Source organism: Panthera leo, chromosome D3 (assembly GCF_018350215.1).
Source record: "Panthera leo isolate Ple1 chromosome D3, P.leo_Ple1_pat1.1, whole genome shotgun sequence".
In the NCBI taxonomy this organism is placed as follows: domain Eukaryota; kingdom Metazoa; phylum Chordata; class Mammalia; order Carnivora; family Felidae; genus Panthera; species Panthera leo.
In genome coordinates, this window is record NC_056690.1 from 26,927,190 (window position 1) to 26,946,704 (window position 19,515).

The following is a 19,515-nucleotide window of genomic DNA, read 5'->3' on the forward strand; positions in this document are numbered from 1 at the left end:
GCTGGCCCAGCTTATCCCACCAAGACTGATCCGAGTGGCCTGACTCCTACTTCCTGGGCACCAGAACTCAGGCTGCGGGAGACCTCGGGGTGCAAAGAGGGACCGTGGGCTCCAGGTGAAAAAGCCCTGCCCCAGAAACCAGGTTCTGATGCCTTCTCTCCATGTGACCTTGGACAAGTCAGGTTTCCCTCAACGACCCGATGCGCAACATGGGGATAATTCAAGCACCTGCCTCTCTGGAGAGGGTTACACACACTCAGGTATGTGGCTGCTTTAAGGAAAGAGCCTAAATGTCCATAACTGACAAACGGATTTATATATAAATGGAATACTACTTGGCAATGAGAAAGAATGAAATCTGGCCATTTGTAGCAACGTGGATGGAACTGGAGGGTATTATGCTAAGTGAAATAAGTCAGGCAGAGAAAGATACCATATGTTTTCACTCACATGCGGATCCTGAGAAACTTAACAGAAGACCAGGGGGGAGGGGCAGGGGGAAAAGAAAAGTTACAGAGAGGGAGGAAGGCAAACCACAAGAGACTCTTAAATACTGGGAACAAACTGAGGGTTGATGGGGGGGTGGGGGAGAGGGGAAAGTGGGTGATGGGCAGGGAGGAGGGCACCTGTTGGGATGAGCACTGGGTGTGGTATGGAAACCAATTTGACAATAAATTATATTAAAAAAAAAAGAAAAAAGAAAACCATGATTACTAACAAAAAAATAAAACAAAACAAAACAAAACAAAAACAAAACAAAACAAGATAAAATAAAATAAAATAAAATAAAATAAAATAAAATAAAATAAAATAAAATAAAATAAAATAAAATAAAATAAAATAAAGTAAAATAAAAATTAAAAGCCCACCTCAGAGCTAGGTGATTTGTTAGAACAGGAGCGCCCTCTAGCGTCTCAACCTGGAAATCATTCCGCCAGTCAGGCAGCCAGTTAGCATCCTATATACTACGTGGTTCATAGAATATTTGCGGGAAGGAATGTTTCCATCTATACAGTGACTACTACCGCGTGCCAGGTGCTCTCCCTGCTGGTCTCTGCAATGAGATGCTTACATAATCCCCATTGAGAAAGGGGGATTTCTCATCCCCAGAGAGAAAACTGAGGCTCAGAGACATGAAGCCCCTCACTCAAGGTCACACAGCAGGGAAGGCTGGATTTAAACTCAGGCCTGTCTGACCCCAAAGCTCCGTTCTTTACTAGATTCATAGAATTGGGAGACTGTGCACAGTAAAAAAAAACAAAAAACAAAAAAAACAAACAAACCCAGTCCAATACTTAAGGAGAACCCAGTCCAATACTTCATTATACCAATAGAGAAACTGAGGCCCAGAGAGGGCAAGCAATTGCCTTGGGGTCACACAGCAATCACACTTGGGACTCCTGGCTCCCAGAAGTGTTTTGCTCACAGGCCCACCCCTCCAGAGTTTCTACCCTGCATTTATCATTCCTTTTGGCCGTCACAGAATTGGCACGCCCCTTCCAAATGCTTGAAGCCCTGGAATGTCTGAAACTCAGCAACGGTTCCTTTGGGATGGCAAGGGCTGCCAGCCTGCAAGCCCTCCATTCAAGAGCAGGGTTCATCTCATCCGGTCAGCACGAAACTCCCAAAGGCATGGGAGTGTGGCTGAGGCCCACCGAGGACCCAGGAAGGGCCCGACGAGCCGGGGGGAGCCACGCACATCACAAGGTTCTCTTTTCCTTTTATGTTGAGGATCCTGCAGACTAACAGGGGGGATGGGATGGTGGTCCTGCCAGGAGGGGCCCTAACTGGGAAGAGTCGGGAACTGTCACCATGATGGATGTGCCCGGTGGATTCTTGTGAACCCTACAATGGGGGTTAGCAGGGCCTGCTTGTGTCTAAAGGCTCTGAGGGCCTCCTAGTGGGGGCTCAGAAATGCCAGGAATTATCTAAGGGGCCAAAAAAATCTCACCACGCGGACTTGGTATTTTGACCCTCCTGGGAGGCCCTTTAACATTCCCACTCAGGGGCGTCTGGGTGGCTCAGTTAAGCACCTGACTCTTGATTTCAGCTCAGGTCATGATCTCATGGATCTGTGAGTTCAAGCCCCGAATCGGGATCCACACTGACAGCACAGAACCTGCTTGGGATTCTCTCTCTCCCTCTCTCTCTGACCCTCCTCTGCTCTCACTCTCTCAAGATAAATGCATACACTTTAAAAATAAAATAAAATAAAGGTTCCCACCCGAGCATCTCAACGACCATTAGACATGGGCAGGGCAGAAGTTACCGTTCCTGTTGTACAGACAGGGAAAGCGAGGCTGGGGAGAGGATGGGGAACCGTGACAACATGGGGTGTCTGACAGACATTCTTTCCACCCCCCAAGTCCAAAGCCGAGTCCTGATCTGCCTCAGTCGCAAACCCACCCACCTACAGTTTTCCTGAAGAAAGTCAACGGCACCTCTACCCTTCCAACGGCCAGGCCCCAAACCCTCAGTGTCTTCAGGACTCTTCTCCTTCCCTCCCACCCCACATCCAATCCACCAGCAAATCCTGTGGCTCAACTTTCAAAACAGATCCGGAACCTGCCCCCTTCTCCCCACCTCCTCCGCTGCCCCTGGTCTGAGCCACCACCGTCTCCCCCCTGGACACCCGCAGGGGTCCCTCACTGCGCTTCCTCGTCCTGCCTTGGTCCCGCTTCAGTCTGCTCCGTGTGTGGCAACCGGGGGGGCTCCATTCAAAACCACGTCAGGTTGTGTCACTCGAGGTGTCACCCCTCCACGGCTCCGTCACCCTCACAGCACCAGGCAAAGTCCTTCACGTGACCTCCACGACCTTGCTGTCAACTCTGCTCCCCTCACTCACTCTTCGGCAGCCACCCTGGCCTCCCTCCAGATTCACGAAAGCACCTGTGCACACTCGGACCACAGGACCTTGGCACCGGCTGCTGCCTCTTCCCCCAAGCTTCCCTGGCCTATTCCCTCCCCTCTTCCAAAGTCTCTGTCCAAATGTCACCTTCTTAGGTAGGCCCCCCGGTCCCACCCATCCAAGTCCTCCTGAGCCTTCTTACTTGCTTACTTCCTTCTTTCCACAGCACACTCCACCCCCTGACACATTATACATGTTCTTATGTATCATGCCCATTGTTCACTGCCTGAACCCACTGGAATGTTAATCCCTGAGACAGGGATCTTTGACCACATTGTTCACCGATGTATCCCAAGCCCTTCGCTCAGGGCCTGGCACATGTGTTTACCTGAACCGAACTGAGGGCCCATTAGGTGTCTGTGCTGACATCAGTCATCAGCACTTATTCAAGACCTACTACGGGCCAGCTTTGTTTGCATTACTTCACTGAGTCCTCAGGACGCCCCCCCCGCCAGGAGATGCTGTCATCATCCCCACTCTACGGATGGCAAAGCTGACTTTCTGCGAGGTGAAGGGGTTTGCTCAAAGCCCCACACTCCACTAGGAAGCGGCTCCGTGGGGGCTGGAAGCCGGGAGAGCCTGGCTCCAAGACCCCGTTCTCAGCTCTGCAACTTGGCTTCCTGATCACGGCTTGAGTCAGATGCAAACCTCTCGTGACGCAAGGCGTCCCGTGGCCCAAACCCCAGGCCCAAGCCAAACAGCACAAAAATAGCCAGTTCTTCTATTCTGGCCACAAACACTGCGAAGACAAACCAGGCCTCAGCACACACGGAGGGCGCCAAGATCTGAGACGCAGGAGCTGGTCATGAAAATAACGACAGTAGCAGCAGCGACCGTTGACGGGCTTGTGCTGAGCGCCGGGCACCACGTCGGAGCTCACGGGCAGCTCGTCCCACGACACCTGTGACACACTGGGCCGGTCGCGTGGTCCATCGGCCCACGTCCAGTGCCCAACCAGTAGGTGCCAGACACGGTGCCAGCGGCTGGGGACTCAACGGTGAGCAGGACAGGCCGAGGGAAGCCGTGTGCAGTGACCAAGCACATCGGCTTCGACGTCAGGCTTCCCGAGTTCAAAGCCCGGCCCCGCCCTTACGGGCCTTTTAACATCGGGTGGGTACTCAACCTCTTGGAATTTCTGTTTTCTCAAATGTGAAAGGCGACAACACCGACCTCGTGGGGTTGTTCTAAGGATTATCATGATGCCGCCCGTGGGTGGTGGGCCTGGGGGAAAACACGGTTCGTGGGTACCCTTATCTCCTGGACGTGGTGACAAGCTGAGCGAGGGATGTAGCTCAGCAAACAAGCAGCAAGGAAGCCCGAGGGAAAGAACAGCCAATTTAACCACATTTAGACATTTGGACATTTTCCCAATTAAAAAAAAAAAAAAAAAATCCGGTCATGGAGTCAAGCGAGGGGAGATGAATCTTACCAACCACAAGGGGAAACAAAGTGGTTTCCCTCTCTCATTCCACAGAGACCGAGCCACTGAACCACCAACCCCGGAAGGGGCAGGGGAGGGACCCACAACCAACAGCACAGGGGACCGTCCTGGATCTCGGACTCCATGTCACGTGGCAGCTTCCAGGAGAAGCTGCCGGAAGTGCCATTCCGATAAGCCCCTTAGCTGTGGGTGACACAGACTAGAGGAAGGCGGCCAGCCACGAGGCAGCCTCCAGCCTCTCTGAGCCTGGGAAAGTCTGTGTGTGTTGGGGGGTGGGGGGTGCAGGGCGTCTCTGCCATTATAGCAGAGCCATCCCCATCCCCCCAAAAAAGAACATTTCGAAACAGAGCACCCATTCTGAGTCCAGCCCTGCACCAAGAATACTAATGCCCTTATCACAGTGAATCCTCAGTGGAGCCCGGCTAGGTGGGGCCGATGACTTCCACTTACAGATAGGGAAACTGAGGCCCGGAGCAGTAATGGGACTTGCTTTTTGGTGAAGTCGGGATTCTGAGCCAGGGCTCTCTCTCTCTCTCTCTCTCCAGACCTGCTTGGCCCAGTGCAACACCCTTCTATCATCTTCCACCTTGCAAAGCTTGCTGTGAATAAAAACCGGTAGGCTGGCAAGCTGCCTCAATCCCATGGGCCTCAGTTTCCCCACCAGAGAAACCAGAATAACAGGCTCAGTGAAGTAGTTAAAGCGACACACTGGAGACCTAAGCTCAGATCTGGGCTCTGACAACTCCCAGCTGGGGAACCTTAGATGAGCTGCTTAACCTCTCTGGGCCCGTTTCCCTAAACGCAAAACAAAGGCGATCATGAAATCTACCCATGGGGTTCTGGTGAGGATAGGATGAGACATCCACGAAAGGCACTAAGCCAGGATGTTGTAAATGCTCAGCAGGAATGGTGCTGGCCGTTATTAATTATTATTATTAATTATTACTACCATCAATGCTACTACTGTTGCAATTGACAACCTCGAGCCACACCAGCTTGATGTCAGTGCCCCAAAAAGGCCACCAGCCTTGGGACTGTCTGGCTAAGCTATCCCGGCAACAAAGGAGATTAAGTAACTCAAAACAGCCATGGCGGCTCAGTCATCAGCTACAGTTACTAATGATTTGAAACAGAAACAGTTTCCCTCCCCCGCGTCCCAGCTGACGCTAGGCTGGTGACAGGGCGGGATGGTGGGGGCCGGCGGTTTCTCCCCCCGCCCCCAGAAAGACCTGTAGCTATGTGATGGACTCGAGACACCAACAGGAAGCCACTGACATCCCATCAACAAATGACAACTTTGCAGGAACCTGCTGCAGCCGACGCCTGGCCCCTAAGAAGCTGACTTTCGAAATAACCTGAAAGGTAAATACACATTTAAGGCTGGAGGGCGCTGGGGATGAGCACCGGGTGATGTGTGGAGGTGCTGAATCACTACATTGTGCACCTGAAGCGAATATCACACTGTATGTTAACCGACTGGAATTTAAATAAAAACTTAAAAAAACATTGAAGGCTGAGAACAACCATCACTAAGTTGTACGTATGGTGAAAGCCCCAGGAAGATGGCAAATAGCCAAGGCTGGTGACACGTGCGAATTCTAAGCAGTCATCAAACAGCACGTTTACAGAGTGTTTTTCAGTGGTGTGGGCAAACGTTCTCGTTATCAGTGGGCACACACAACGATGTGGATATCTAAGCACTCATCCGCGCAGCCTGCAGTCAGCAGGCCCCTGTTATGGGTGAAACTCACAGGCAAAATACAAGGTGGGATCCCGGCTTGGGTCCTGGAACAGAAAAAGGATGTTGGTGGAAAATCGGGTGAAACCTGAATCAGGCACGTTTCTCTCAGCCTTGGGGTTAGTGGACGTCTCAGGCCAGATCACTCTCTGTGGAGGGAGCTTGGGGGGTGGGCGGCCATCCTGTTCAGCATCCCTGGCCTGTACCCACCAGATGCCAGTACCAACCCTCTTCCCTCAGTTGTGACAGTCAAAGGAGGTCATCAGCTCTTGCCAAGTGTCCCCTGAAGGTCAAAACTGCCCGCGGATGGGAACCGGTGGAGTAAAATTGATCATTTAGTTAATAGTACTGAACCAATTGCTTCTTTGGGGTAAATGTATGGTGGTTATGGCAAGACGCGAACATGGGAGGAGATGGGGGGAAGGGTTCAGGAACTCCCCTACTATGTGTGCGACATTTCTATAAATCTAAAAGTATTCTAAAATTAAAAAGTAACTTTAAAACACCAGGGTCATGGGACAATGAATGGGCGGAGGGAAGGTGGATTCGCCTCTATGGCGGGGATGGGGAGAGGCACCCTCTCCCACCCCCCCACCACCCAGAGACACGTGCGATAGTCAGCGGCCAGGTGGTCACTCTCAATCTGATGGTAGGTTCCTGGGAGAGAGGAAGAGCTCGCATTTGCTGAGCAGCGACTTCTAGACCTTCAAGCTAAGAGGGTTCCCAGGGATGGTCCCAACAAGCAAATGAGGAAGGTGACGTGTCCCCACTTCGCAGATGAGGAAGTTGAGGTCCAGTGAGGTCAACTGGCCTGCCCGACGCCAGGCGGCTCTGACACGATCCAGATCTGAAGCCTGAGGGGTTTCCACGTCCCCCAGCTTTCTCAGAAGCTCAACAAGCAAGGGTTTCCAGCTTCGCGTTCCAGACACAGGGCTAATCCTGTTATCCGTGCGCCAGGCTGTCTTTGGTGGGGCGGAGGGAGGGAGATGTGGGTGAGCCGCAAAGCCAGCAGTGAGGACACACGGCGCCTCAATGCTCCAGGACCTGGTCACCCACAGGAGGCAGTGAAGACCAGATCTCTGGGATTCACGCCTGGCAAGACCCTCTAAACCACCTCGTTATGGTTCCGATGGGGAGACTGAGGCCCAGAGAACCAGACTTGCCCCAGGCCACACCGGGAGTTGGGGGCAAAGCCAAGTAAGGAGCCGCATCTCTGTCCACCTGTCCCCCACAGCTGCCCTTGCGAGGCTGACAGCGTCCTCCTCGACGTCCCCCTCACCTCCCACCGGCCAGGCTGAGTTTGTGCTGGTTTCTGGGACCAGTCTCAAGCATGCCTTTCAATCACCCACCCCAGCCCTTCGCACATGCTGTTCCTTCTCCCTGGCACACGCTTCCCCCTGCCCTACCCTAGCATCCACCTGCCAGCTCCTACATATTCTTTAGTGTTCAGCTTCCCCGGGAGACTCTCCTGGACCCCCCGACCCCCGACGAGACCGTGTCCCCCACAGCTCTGTGAACCACCCCCTCCTAACACACCTGTGCTGTCTGTCCCAATTCCTTGTGCAGGGCCCGTGACCCCGCAAGGTTCAGGGGCCCTGTCTATAGCTCCAAACCGCACTCGGCGTGTGTCAAGTGAACGTATGCTGATGTGCCCAGAGTCCACACAGAGCTATCAGCCCTGCGTTTCTGATTCTGACACCAATTCCAACGCGTATTTTTTTTTTTTTCCAACACCACCAAGCAATTCTCTGACACTAGCTGGGTGTCCTACCATTTCAACTTAGTTCTGACACTATCCGCCTGGAGACAGCATCAGATCCCACGGGTTGGGCTAAGGGCTCGGTCCTGCACGATGGCCTCCCACCCCACTTCAGACGCCGATCACGAGTCCCGGTTCGGTTGCCACCTGGGCTTCTGACAGACTGGCTGTGGACCCGGGGTTCCCATGACCTCCTCCTTGCGTCCAATTGATTTGCAAGAGTGGCTCACAGATCTCAGGGAAACATTTTACTTACGAGATCACCAGCTTATTATGAAAGGATGGAACCAGAGAGCAGCCAGATGGGAGAGGTGCACACGGCAGGGTCTGGGGAAAGGGTGCGATGCTCCCGTGTTCTCTGAGCTAGCCTATACACCTGTCTACAAATCTCCACGTGTGCCCACCAACCCAGAAGCACCCCCTGTCCTTTTAGGTTTTATATGGAGACTTCATTACATAGGCATGGCTGATTAAATCTGTGGCCGCTGGGGATTATTGTGATCTCCAGCCCCTCTCCCCTCCCTGGAGGTCAGGTGTGGGACTGAGATTTCTAACTTTCTAATCCCATAGTTGGTTCCCCTGGCAACCAGTCCCCATCCTTAGGTGGGGTCCAAAACTCACATCATTAACATAATCTCAGGACACCTTTATTGCCCCCTTATCACTTAGGAAATTCCAGGGTTTTAGGAACTCTGTGCCAGAAACAGGAAGGAAGGCCAAATACGTATTTCTTACTTAAATCACAGTATCACAGGGGCGCCTGGGTGGCTCAGTCGGTTGAGCATCCGACTTTGGCTCAGGTCATGATCTTGGGGTTTGTGGGCTCGAGCCCCGCATCAGGCTCTGCGCTGACAGCTCAGAACCTGGAGCCTGCTTCGGATTCTGTGCCTCCCTCTCTCTCTGCCCCTCCCCTGCTCTCGCTGTCTCTCTCTCTCAAAAATTTTTAAAAAAATGTTTTTCTGAAAAAAAAAAAAAATCACAATATCACAGCCTCCCTAACAGCAAGCCCAGAGCCTGACACACACTTGGGCACATCAAGGTCATTGGGTCACTGTGGACGACAGATTTCAAAAATATACATGACTATGGGTGACTTATTTTCTTCCTTCATTTATGTCCTTTAGGACTTTTCAAAAGTTTTCTACCACCTCCATATATTATTTTTATAATTAAAAAGACAAAAATAAATCAATAAATATTGCCTTACATTTAAAATATGACAATATTCAGGGGCACCTGGGTGGCTCAGTCGGTTAAGCATCCGACTTCAGCTCAGGTCATGATCTCATGGTTCACGAGTTCGAGCCCCACGTCAGGCTTTGTGCTGACAGCTCAGAGCCTGGAGCCTATTTCGGATTCTGTGTGCATGTGTCTCTCTCTGTCCCTCCTCTGCTCCTGCTCTGTCTCTCTGTCTCTCAAAGAAACATAAACATTAAAAAATATGACAATAAAGGGTACGGACCAGGAGGGTCTCCTGTTTTTCATCTGCTCCAGGAGTCTGAGGAGGAATACAGACGCTGGGGGAGAGACGGGTGAAGAACAATGTTTCCTAAAGTTGTATTTTTAGGAGCTCCGGAAAATTCCCTGGGTGAGAAGGCATCTGAAGTATTTGCAAACATTCAGCAGGGGGAAAAATAATATTTCCCAAGTCTTTCCCTCCTGGGCGTTTTCAACCTGGTGGCAAGCGTTCTGGAAAACTCCAAGACCCACTCATGACAATTCCCTGCTAAGCCCCTCTGTTCACAGAGGCCTGGTGAATGTCACTCAACCCGCCATCGCCTACCACCCACCCCTTAGTTGCACAGATGAGGAAACAGAGGCCCAGAGAGGGAAGCAACGTTCCTGGGCACACACAGCCTGGTCAGTTTCAGTGTCAGAAGATCCGAAAAAGCACTTGGTACCCCACAAAGCACTTCCGCGGGGTTCCCCGACTTTGGTATTTCACCAGAAAAAAAAGTTGTGGGTTTTTTTCTTCCCCCTTTGTTATACAGAGGAGAGAACGCAATGAAAGGATTCTAACTTTTTACCCTTGCTTACAAAGTTCCTTGAAAGGAGACCGAAATCTGTTCTTTTCATCATAAAAGACAGGATGTTTTCACCCACAGAGGCAAGAGGGATATAATTTCAGAAAAAAGAATAGTCCTTTAAATCAAAGAAATGTCACTTTCTGAAAACCTCACTAGTGCTGTCCCTGTTTTTCTGGTTTCCCTGAGGACCAGAGGGGAGGCCACTGGTGCCCGGCCCTGGGGAACCAGTGATCACGAGACTCTGGACTCAGTGCTCTTCAAACCCCCATCCCTTTCCCCAACGCTCCCTCCTCCGTGAAAACAGCCACCATTTCTTAAGACAACAGAGACACTGCTGGGCAGACAGAGCCCAAGACCAACTTGGTCTGAGGCGGGAGAGAAAAAGAAAAGTCTGAGTCCGGGCGGCCACACTCACCCAGAGGTACTGCAAGAGTTTCAGGAGGCTGGGACAGTAATAATACTCCATTTCAGACGCCCGGGGTTATGCTGCCGGCACTGTGTGCGCTTCCAGTTTTTCTCCGGAGGGGGCGGCTCTTCCCGCTCGGCTGGTCACGCCGGAGTCAAGTTCAAGGCGGCATGAATCATTCAGAGGCCGGCTGACAGCCAGGACACCGGCCAGACGGCCCCGCTAATGGCCACAGCCACCTCTGGGGTGGGGATGTCACTGCTCAGTCCCGTGAGCCCCGCCTGGAACATCTCCGGTGGCTCGTCCAGGGGGGCGGGCCCAGGGGCGACTCCTCCCAAACCCAGCTGCAGGGTCGAGGGGGGGAGGGGGAGGACCCCGGCGCCCTCCCCGCTCTCCGGGTGCTCAGCCGTGAGGCAGGAAGAGACAGGGTGTGCCTGTGTGCGTGCACCTCTCCGTGTGTGAGTGTCATTGTGTGTGTCTGAGTGTGTTTTACGAAAGGGCGTGTTTGTGCTTGTGTGTGTGCGCGTGCGTGAGCGTCTGAGTGAGTGAATGTGCGAGTACAAGCGTGTGTGGTTCCTCCCCGGCAGACCACACAGTGAGGGGGAGCTCCCCCACCCAGCTCCTCACATGGAAAGGAAATAAATCAGCTCAGATGGATCCCATCAGTTGACATCCACAGCCCCTCCTGGCTCCGATCAAGTTCCTTCTGACTCAACAAAGCTTCTCGCAGTGGAAGGAGGGCCTGGTTGTCCCCATTTTACGGGAGGGGAAAACTGAGGCCCAGAGAAGGCTAGAGACTTGGTCAAGGCTACACGAGTTGGAAACCGAGCCAAACCTGGAACCTGGGCTTCCCGAACATGAGTTCTGGGTTCTGTCCTTTTTGTGGGCAGTCAGGACTGCTGAGGGAAGGAAAGACCAGCTCCCAGAGTCGCCATCTGCCAGCTGCGTGACGTGGGGGTGTGGGAGAAGCATCCATTTGCAGAGATTAAAAATGCAAATTATAGCACCTCTAAGGCCCTCCCGGGGGACCCTTCTTGGATGTTTCCTCTCAAAGAGGCTGATGGTGGCAAGTCTCTCCACCTCCCTGAGCCTCGGTTACCCCTTCTGTAAAATGGGATGGACGATCCCCACCTTCCAGAGTTCTGCAAATTCAGTGAGGTACAATGATACCAAAACCTCGCGTCTCATTCCCACAGCATTTCCACGGGAGAGGCGTTATCATCTCCGCCACCAGATGAGGAAACCGAGGCTCCCAAAGGCAAAAGGCAGTTGCCCCAGGTGAGTGGGGCAACCAAGCCGTGAGGCAGACCCAGAGCCCCCTGCTCCAGACCACCTGCCGGCCTAGGCCCGGACCAGAGACGGGCACACACAGTGAGCCCTCCACACAGGAGCCAGGCCTGAGGCCTCTCCTTGGAGGGTGGGGGCGTAGTGCTGGGCAGAGGCGTTGGCTCAGAGCCAGGCTCCCACCCCCCAGACCCCTGGGCCCATCTGCACCCACACCAGCCCCACAACCCAGTGCTGGGCCGAGCGGCTGACAGGAAGCTCATCTGAACGCCACAGGGGAGAGCTGAGCTCAGCAGCTGAGGAGAACATGGGGTGAACTTCAAAGCTCTTCAAAGGCAAGCCCGTGGCTTCACAAGTTCTTGACATCCCACATCCGGCAGGCAGCGCTCACTGCCCGCCTGACAGTCAGTCAAGGGCCGGTCCCTCCTTCCCGGAGGGTGCAGGGGAAGGTAGGGCCCGTGTCCCCGCTCGCTGACCGACTGGCTGATGGTACAGGCACAGAGCCGCATCCTGACAGCACAACCAGGGGACAGGGCCCCGCTCGCTGGCTAACGGCCCAGTTGGAGACCGGATCCCCGCTGGCTGTACAGCTAGGGTGTGTGTGGCGTACTGAGGGACTGAACGACAGTCAAGCCTAACTGAGGGGCTAACAGAACAGGGGGACAGGTGGCCCTTGCCTAGTGACACGCTGACTGACTACCCACCAGCCCCGCGAGGGGAGGCTATTCCTATGCAGTCTCCAACTGGCCCGACAAGGATGAGGACCCAGAGGGAAGAGGGTGGGACGGGGCAGAGGGGATGACAGAGACAGGGATGGGGCGGTGACGGGGGAAGCACGGTTCCTGAGAGCAAAGCCTATCTGGTGAAGAAGGGGCATGGCGGGAGAGGAGAGGAGAGGAGCGCAAAGAAAGAGGGAGGAAGCGAGGAGACCGATGGCCCGAGAGGGGCAAGGAGACCGTCAGGGACGAGACAACAGAGCACAGCTGGGGAGAGAGCGGGGACAGAGACAACGAAGACAGGGGCAGGGGTGGGAGGAATAAAAAGTGAAAAAGCCAGGGGTGCCTGGGTGGCTGGCTCAGTCGGTTAAGGGACCGGGCTCTGGGCTTTAGGTCAGGTCATGATCTCACGGTTCATGGGTTCGAGCCCTGCGTTGGACTCTGCACTGACAGCACGGAGCCTGCTTATGATTGTCTCTCTCTCCCTCCCTCTCTCTGCCCTTCCCCTGCTCTCTCTTTCTCTCTCTCTCTCTCAAAATAAATAAACAAACTTAAAAAAAAAAAAAAAAGTGAAAAAGCCAGACCAGCAAGTCCAAGATGGGAGTCAGGGCTGACCCAGGACCAGGCTGGTGGGGGGTGGATGGCCACCAAAGTTGGAACACCACAAAGCCCCAACCCAGAGATGGTCACAGTCACCAGGGCATGCCCCCTGGAGCAGCGCCCCCTCTCCAGGCTGGAAGTGACCTCCACCTAGTCTGCGTCAGTCCCTAGTATGGGACTGATCTCCACCTGGCAGGGAAGCCACCTGCATACATGTGACAAAGGCACCCCCCCACACATACACATGCACACATACCTTGAATGCCTTCCTATCCATGGCTCCCATCCCCCCAGCTCCAGGCCCCTGCCTGCCTTTCACCACTCGACCCTACACCAGCCCCTCCCCCACCTGGTGAGTCATGTGCCCACAGGGCCTTTGCTTGTGCTATTCCTGAATCAGAAGCAATCTTTCTCCCCGCAGAGGGTTGAAGGTGGCCCCTGCAAAAAAGATATGCCCGCCCAGAACCCATAAATGTGACCTTGTTTAGAAAAAGGACTTTGCAGACGTAATCAGGTTAAAGGTCTGCAGATGAGACCATGCTGGATGACCCGGGCAAGGCCCTAAATCTAACACGTATCCCTAAAAGAGAGGAACAGAAGTTGCAGCCTCGGGGAAGGTCGTGATGTAAGAACAGAGTCACAGACTGGAGCCACCAACTGCTGGAAGAGACCAGGAAGGAGCCTCCCTTAGGAAGGAGCCTCCCTTAGAATCTTCCCGGAGGGAGCCTGGCCCTGCTGATGCCTGGATTTCAGACTTCTGGCCTCCAGAGCTGCGAGGGAGCAAGTTTCTATTGTTTTTGAGCCACTGAGTATGTGGTGGTTCGTTGGGGGTCCTGGAGAATGAGTATACTCCCCCCTCCCCTGTCACCTGGTTCCCTCCCGCTCACGTTGACCCCGAAGCTTCAGATGGAACCGTCCTGCCCCTCCCGGTAGCCCCCAGCCCGGGCAAAAGGCGGGCCCCCAGACACAGCGTCCCAGAGTGCCTCTTCTGGCAGAACTTTCTGCTTCTCTGCCATCCCTCCTCCAATCCCTCGTCCCCGGGAGCCCACCCCTGGACAGCCTGTCTCCCCCCGTCCAGGAGCAACATCCGGCCAAAGCAGGTCCCAGGGCAACTTTTACTAACGTCGTTCGTTCATCCAAGAACAGACGGATGGTACCACAACCATGTAAGACCTCCGGAGAGATCGGCGCTTGGCAGAAATCACCCACAAGGGGCGGGGGCTTAAACTTGCCGTAGGCATTCGGGAAGGAAGGGACTGAAAAGTGGCAGCCCCCTGGGCACGGTCTGGGTGTTGGGGTTTCTGGCGGGGGAGGGAAGGCAGGGGCTCCGCGCTCTCTTACTTGGACGAGTTGCCAGCGTCCGTGCATCTGAGGAGCCACGTGCAGCCATGCTGAGCTGCGGCTTGTCTAGGAACACGGGACTGCCTGGCCCACCGGGCCGGCATTCCTGTGCGGACGGGGCAGAACCACGTGGTGCTGCCCGGGGACCAGAGCGGCCACGTGCCTCCTGCTCCCCGCAACCCAGGCCTGGACCAGGCCCCGGCCCTCACAGGCATCCGGATCTGTGATCCCGTAGGAGCCCAGGCAGCCCAGTCACCCATCGCACGCTCCCCGTGCGCCTGTGGTGTCCAGGCCCTGGGCCGGACACGGACGAAGCCGACGTGGCCACCACCCGAGACACTAGAAGGGCCTGCTTGCCCCACAAGCCTGTCGTCCCTCAGGTCCACGGGCTTGGCCTTCGATGCCCTTACCCATACGGCCTCCACGTACTGCCCCAGCCAAACCCGTTCCTCAAGCACGTGTGGACCCTCAGCCTCCCGGCCTTTGCTCAGACAGCGTCCTCGGCCAGGAATGCCCATGCCAGCCTTGGAAGTGCAACCATCTGTCGAGCCCAATGCAAACAGCGTGTTTCCAGGAAGCCCTCCGAGCAAGCAGGAGTCACTGAGTCCCCTCTCTGAGTGTGTCAGGGTGCTCGGTGGGATGGGAGCCTATCTCCCCCACAGGGCTCTGGGCTCCCCACAGGCAGGGCCTTGGCCCACAGCCCAGCGCTTAGTAGGTGCTCTGTAACCATTTCCCGAAGGGCTGGGAATTTCCACTGCTCCCAGCACTAGACCTGCTGACGAAGAAATCACACGTGCCTCTGTGCCCATAACACACCGAGGGCGGACCTACTGCGTGCCCGGCACCCTGTCAGCCACCAAAAAAGGGACCCACAGACAGGCGCCTGGGGGCTCAGTGGGTTAAGTGTCTGACTCTTGGTTCCGGCTCCGATCGTGATCTCACGGTTTGTGGTTTCAAGCCCTGTGTTGCTGGGATTCGCTCTCTCCCTCTCTCTGCCCCTCCCCCGCTCATGCGTCTGCATGCACGCGCACGCTCTCTCTCAAAACAAATAAACTTAAAAAAAAAAAAAAAAAGGGACTCACAGAAGCCATACACATGCCCCTGTGCTCCTGAAGTTGACAACCTCTGAAAGCAGCGGGGCACAGACAGGGCGGAAGGCTATCCAAGGGGGAAACTGAGAGCCAGGAAGGAGGTAGCAGGTCTCACAGAGGCAGCCCAGGGTGCCAGTGAAGGGCGTAGGTGCTGCAGGCAGACAAGCCTGTGTTCAAATCCTCATCCCAGTAGTAGCTAGCTATGTGATACTGAGCTGGTTATTTAATCTCGCCGAGCCCCGGCTCCCAAGTATAAAATAGGGGTGATGACGGTGGCTGCCCCTGAGCATCACTGGGAGGAGGAAATGAGGTACTATGTGTAAAGTGCTCAGGGGCTCTCAGCAGGGGCTCAAAGCACCTTGGCTGCGATTGGCTAGCGGCATATTAGGTTCAGTCACCCTGGCTGGCAGGAAGCCAGCAGGAGCCCAAGCTGGGGTTGGCTCATCAGGTTATGGGCTTATCTCCCCCCTCCCCACAAAAAGCACCTCAGAGAACCTCTGGCCAGAGCAGAGCCAACCCACAGGCCATTATCAACTGCAGGACTTTCGAAAACATTTAAAGCACACACTTGGGGAGCAGGAGGTAGAAGGCAGAACAAGTTTTCATCCCTTCCCACCCAGCCTGACCCGGCAACGGCCCCTCATGCCCCAGTGGGTTCCGTCCACCACATGGAGGGGCACACAGGGTTGGGAAAGGCAGGGGAGACACCCATGGATGGGAAGGAGCCGGCCCAACACAAAGGACCAAAGCACTGATGCATGCTGGGGCGTCTGGGTGGCTCAGTCGGTTAAGCGTCTGACTTGGGCTCAGGTCATGATCTCACAGTCCCATGAATTTGAGCCCCGTGTCAGGCTCTGTGCTGACAGCTCAGAGCCTGGAGCCTGCTTCAGATTCTGTGTCTCCCTCCCCTGCTCGTTCTCTCTCTCTCTCTCTCAAAAATGAACATTAAAAAAAAAAAAAAAAAGCACTGATACATGTTCTAAGATGGCTAAGAACGCGTTGCCCAGGGAAAGAGACCAGATGCAAAGACCACGCGCTGTGCACGATTCCACTGATAGGAAATGTCCAGAAAAGGCAAAACTGTAGAGACACAGGGTAGGTCAGTGGTTGGTGAGGGGGGGTGGTGGGCGGAGAGTGGAGGATGACTGCTAATGGGTAGGAGGTTTCTTTCTGGGTGATGAAAAGGTTCTGGAATTCGTGGCACTGGCTGTACACCTTTGTAAACTTGCTAAAAATTATTAAATTACAGAGTTAAAATGAGTGAATTTCATGGTATGCAAATTATATTCCAATAAGCTTTTGGAAAAGGAGGAGAAAAAATAAGAAAAAAGAGGTGAGGGAGGATGGAGAGGAGGAGGAGGGAGAACAACAAAGGACTGAGGGAAGAAGTTACAGGCAGAGAGGGCGCCCGGCTGGCTCAGTCGGTTAAGCGACTGCCTCTTGATTTCGGCTCAGGTCATGATCTCACGGTTTGTGAGTTCGAGCCCCGCATCGGGCTCACTGCTGACAGTGCAGAGCCTGCTTGGGATTCTCTCCTTCTGCTCCTCTCTCGGCCCCTCCTGTGCTCTCTCTGTCTCTCAAAATAAGTAAAATAAACTTAAATAAATAAATAAATAAATAAATAAATAAATAAATAAATAAAACACAGAAGTCACAGCCAGAGAAAAATCCCCAAGGTGGGCACATGTGAGCCCAGAGGCCCCTAGACCCCAGCTGAAGAGCCCCCTCCCCGCTAATTCATGGAGCCTTGCTTGAGCACCTGCAGGGAGAAGGGTCAAGAAGCTGTGTCGAGCAGCGACTTGAACTCAGACAAGCCTGCGTGCCAACCCTAAGCCCGATCCTGCCCGCAGCATCATCCTGGACAACCTGTGTCTCCTCTCGGCACCTCAGTTTCTTCAGCTGTAAAGCGAGGCTGATAATAATTTCTTCCCTCGTGGGGCTCTTGTGAGGATGAGACCAGGTGGTGTCAGACCGCAAGGGCGCAGCCACTGGATGCCTTGAGGATTCATTGTAGAGCAGAGGGGACACCGAGTCAGCCTGAGTGAAACGGGATCCTTGCCTTCAGGGAGCGCATGGTCTATGGGAGAAAACCACTACAGCACTGGGGGGGCTAGAGGGCCGGGAATTCACCGCAAAGGATGCAACCCAGGAGGGCTTCTCAGGAGAGGTGGCATGGAACCAAAGTCAATTGAAATATGACCAAATGTTCCTCTTCTCAAGGGACCCTGTGTTCAATTAGAAGATTTAGCATCTCTGGAAATACGTCTGCTCAAGTCAGAAATGCCATTTCTATATTCACAGGGCTGTCATCACGGGCTGCCCATCCCCCAGACACACACATTTGCCACACTCCTTTTAGAAATAAAATAAAAACAGAATTTTTTCCCCACCAAGTAATTCCTTCAGAAGAGAAACATCATAAGTAAAGACAAACGGCGCAGCTGGGGCTGTGCAGGCTGAAGGAGAATGTCCCCACCTCAGCCCAGGAACTCCATACAAGGCTTGTAAAATAGAAACTGTAAGGGGACCTAATGGGGAAAGGAGCTGAGTGACACGTGTACCAAAATCAGTGGCATGTGTTGAAAAGAAAATCCAAATGGTCACAGAAGACTTGGCTTCTTCAGAGCAAAGGCCCTAATGCAAAAGGCGGGGTAAAAATGAATAATAAAACAATGTTGGAACTAGATCACCTCCGTCTCGCCCTCTGGTGGTAGCCTTTGAGTACTGCACAAAGAAAATGGTGACTTTTTGTTTTGTTTAAAAAATTTTTTTTTTATTTATTTTTGAGACAGAGAGAGACAGAGCATGAACAGGGGAGGGACAGAGAGAGGGAGACACAGAATCTGAAACAGTCTCCAGGCTCTGAGCTGTCAGCACAGAGCCCGACGCGGGGCTCGAACACACGGACCGTGAGATCATGACGCCAGCTGAAGTCGGCCGCTCAACCGACTGAGCCACCCAGGCGCCCCGTGACTTTTTGTTTTTTATGTTGTTGTTGTTGTTTTGTTGTTGTTGTTTGGCCTTAAATGGTGCCTTTTTTAATGTTAGGAGGATGGGGAGTGGTGGGGGACCAGGAACAAGGGACAGGGCCAGGGATGCGAGGAGGAGGCTGGAACTGAGAAATTGCACTGGAAAACCCTCTGGAGGACACTCGGGTCACTTCTGATGCCCCCCGAATGTGGAGGTTTCCAGAAGAGTCCAACAGCCCTGGACTGAGTCCCACCTGTCACCCCGCCCACCGTATGAGCCTGAGCCAAGCCACCTCACTTCCCTAAGCTTCACTGAGGTGATGTGTGTGAAACAAAATTGCCAATTCCCAGCGGGTTAACTGAAGGCAGCTGAGTGTGGCCTGACCCACCCACCCACCTTCACCAGTACCTCTATCAAAATTAAAAAAGAAAAAAATGTTGATTCTTTTTTTTTTTTTCCTGCTCCAACACATAAAAATGGTGAGATTTTGGGCACCTGGCTGGCATGGTAGGCAGAGCATGCAACTCTTGATCTCAGGGTTGTGAGTTCGAGCCCCACCCTGGGTGTGGGGATTACTTAAAAATAAAATCTTAAAAAAATAAAATAAGGGACGCCTGGGTGGCTCAATTGGTTGAGCGTCCGACTTTGGCTGAGATCATGATCTCATGGGTCGTGAGTTCGGGCCCCGCATCGGGCTCTGTGCTGACAGTGTGCAGCCTGCTTTGGATCCTCTGTCCCCCCTCTCTCTGCCCCTCCCCGATGCGTGTGCACGTGCTCTCTCTCTCTCTCTCTCAAAAATAAACAAACATTTAAGAAAACAAAATGAAATAAAAACAAGTTTCGATTTCTAAAACAATGGTGAGATGTCACATGAAGATTAAGATCACGCATTGTGCCTGAAACACTGGACAGAGGGCAGGGACAGGCTGGAATAGGCAGCCGTGCATACTCCTATCTCCCCGTTTGTCACTAAATCTCCGTCCCTGCCTGCTGCCTGCAGCTCCTGAGGCAGAATGTAGACAAGAGCGCCTGTAAACCTGGACTCAGAAGCCCTGAGGTGGCCCCTGAGCTGGGCATTTAGCAATCACCAGACCTCTGAGGCGGGGGGAGAGGGACTCGGTCCGGGGAACTCTGGCCCCTGCCTCCTCCCCGCCCCGTTATTCAGTTCTCCATTTTTCCTCTAAGCCCTTCTCTCTGCTCAGTGATGGAGGGTCCTCCCTGAGAGCACGGGGGT

The 19,515-nt window shown here is 53.7% G+C and overlaps 1 protein-coding gene across 3 annotated transcripts in view; it reads right to left on the reverse strand.

Moving 5' to 3' along the window:
• KIAA1671 (KIAA1671 ortholog) overlaps positions 1-19,515 on the reverse strand; it is a 199,701-nt gene that overhangs the window by 94,558 nt on the left and 85,628 nt on the right. Inside the window, exon 1 of one of the 3 annotated variants that reach the window (XM_042909522.1) lies at positions 10,289-10,552. The exons of the other annotated variants lie outside the window; for them this stretch is intronic. Within the exon in view, the coding sequence (XP_042765456.1) occupies positions 10,289-10,339 (51 nt within the window). The 5' untranslated portion in view covers positions 10,340-10,552. Of the gene's footprint in view, positions 1-10,288; positions 10,553-19,515 lie in introns of those variants that run through there. 3 annotated transcript variants of the gene reach the window in all.